The 1,867-nt window shown below is 36.7% G+C and overlaps 1 protein-coding gene across 1 annotated transcript in view; it reads right to left on the bottom strand.

The window, feature by feature from the left end:
* SAT1 (spermidine/spermine N1-acetyltransferase 1) overlaps nucleotides 1–292 on the bottom strand; it is a 3,606-nt gene extending 3,314 nt beyond the window's left edge. The window contains exon 1 of the mRNA XM_072428431.1: nucleotides 41–292. Coding sequence (XP_072284532.1) covers nucleotides 41–106 — 66 coding nt within the window. The 5' untranslated portion in view covers nucleotides 107–292. The remainder of the gene's footprint in view (nucleotides 1–40) is intronic.
* Between the last annotated feature and the right edge of the window lie 1,575 nt (nucleotides 293–1,867).

Raw genomic sequence — 1,867 nt, forward strand, 5'->3', positions numbered from 1 at the left:
CCCCCCCCTACAAACACCAATCACAATTGCTGATGTTCACCTTTATGAGTCGCAAAATGTCTTTACAGTCACCGGGTACAGCAGATCGTATGATAAAATTGGCCATTTTCGTTTCTTGCTCTTTTTTCCTTTTCTGACTAGACCTCTGAATGTGAAAAGTAGTAGAAGGTGTTTCTTCATTCGTTTCCCAGGGGCTTCCGCTCCTTAGTCAGTCTGGGACCCTGACTCGGCAAAGGCTCCACAAATACGCCACTGTGTTCAGGGAACTTCGAGGACGAAGTGAATAAAAAGAGCACACTCATGCCTATTTATAAATATTCAATTACCCGAACCACACCCCAACAGTCTGCTACAGCCAATGGTAGAAGGGTTATTACATAATTTCTTCACGGAGAGCCGCTTTCTCCGCCCTTCAACGTCACGCTTCCTGGAATGTTTGACTCACCAGAGTTTTCATGAGGACACCAGCACCACCTAGTGGTAGAATATGTCCACTTCAGACACATGTATAGTATATTAAAACAAAAGTAATTATTAGACAAGACAGTGCTACATTTTGTAAAATAAATACAATTATTATTAATATATAAATAGGTATAGTAATACTAAATGATACCAAATGTAAAGGCCCTACAATAAGCTTTCATTTTGAATTAATTGATCAACACAGACAATTTGCCCACACACGTCGTAAAAACTTTTTGGTCAAAACTCCCTCTAGTTTGATGTAGTAAATTTCTTTTTCGTTATGCCATGACTGTGTTTGTGGTGCTGTGATTTGGTTGCAGTGTCTATGGCTGTGGTGATGTTTTTTCTAGCTGCACAATGTAAATGTACATTGATGTTTTTTGGATAAATTAAGGCAAGTATTTGGCGTTATATAATAATGTGCATATATATATTTTTTTTCGGTTTGTACCCTCTATACTTCTGAGAAATATGTACCCTCTATACTCCTGAGGAAGCAGACTTGTCTGTGAAACGCGTTGAGATTGGAAAGGTGGTATGTTGCCCTGACCAGCAATTCCATTTTGGATGTGAGGTCCTTTTGAGCAACTACACTAATTAGGAGGGTAATAAGCTGTAACACATGGAATGTACAAAAACTTTTTATTGTGTAAATGCATTTTAAACTTTGTTCATGATATATAAATTATTTATAATTATTTAAATAAAATATTGTTGTCTGTGTTATATATGCCACTTGAAAATCCCTATAAAAAATTATATTTTAAAAAATTAACTCGGCTTTGGGATGGTTATAAGGGTGAACAGTCTGCATACTGCTATTGACTGGTGATTTTTAGAATTCAGTATGTAAATTGTTCTATATGTACCCCACAATGCAAAAATAATACTTTTAATAGCTCCCTTTATGACAAGAGTGTTTTTGTGCATTCACGGCCAGGGGAACTCTGACCGAAAGTCTTTAGCAGTTGTCACTAACAGGAAACATGCATTGAAAGCTTCCATGCTGGTATCACATGCATATACATGCATATAGATAGCCAGTGTCAGAAAAGGGGCTACAGAAGATCGGCAAAATAGGCAAAAGTGCTTTCGCAAACCAAATCCTATTTAGGGTCAACTTTTTGTTAGAATGAATGTTTATTGAAAGTTATAAAATAAAATACAACATATAAATAGAACAAACATGGAGGAGAGCACAAAATTACAAAAAGACTTCCAAAGTTCAGGAAGAAATTGCTCAACAGACAAAATAGAGGGATTGAAAACTAAAGGTGCATACACACTTCCAATTTTTATCGTTCAAAACGAACGACGAATGATCGATTGGGCAAAAAATCGTTCGTAAAAAAGTAACCAACGACGCCGACGAACGAGGAAAGTTGTTGGAAACGAACGA

The sequence above is a fragment of the Pyxicephalus adspersus genome, chromosome 1, assembly GCF_032062135.1.
Source record: "Pyxicephalus adspersus chromosome 1, UCB_Pads_2.0, whole genome shotgun sequence".
NCBI lineage: Eukaryota > Metazoa > Chordata > Amphibia > Anura > Pyxicephalidae > Pyxicephalus > Pyxicephalus adspersus.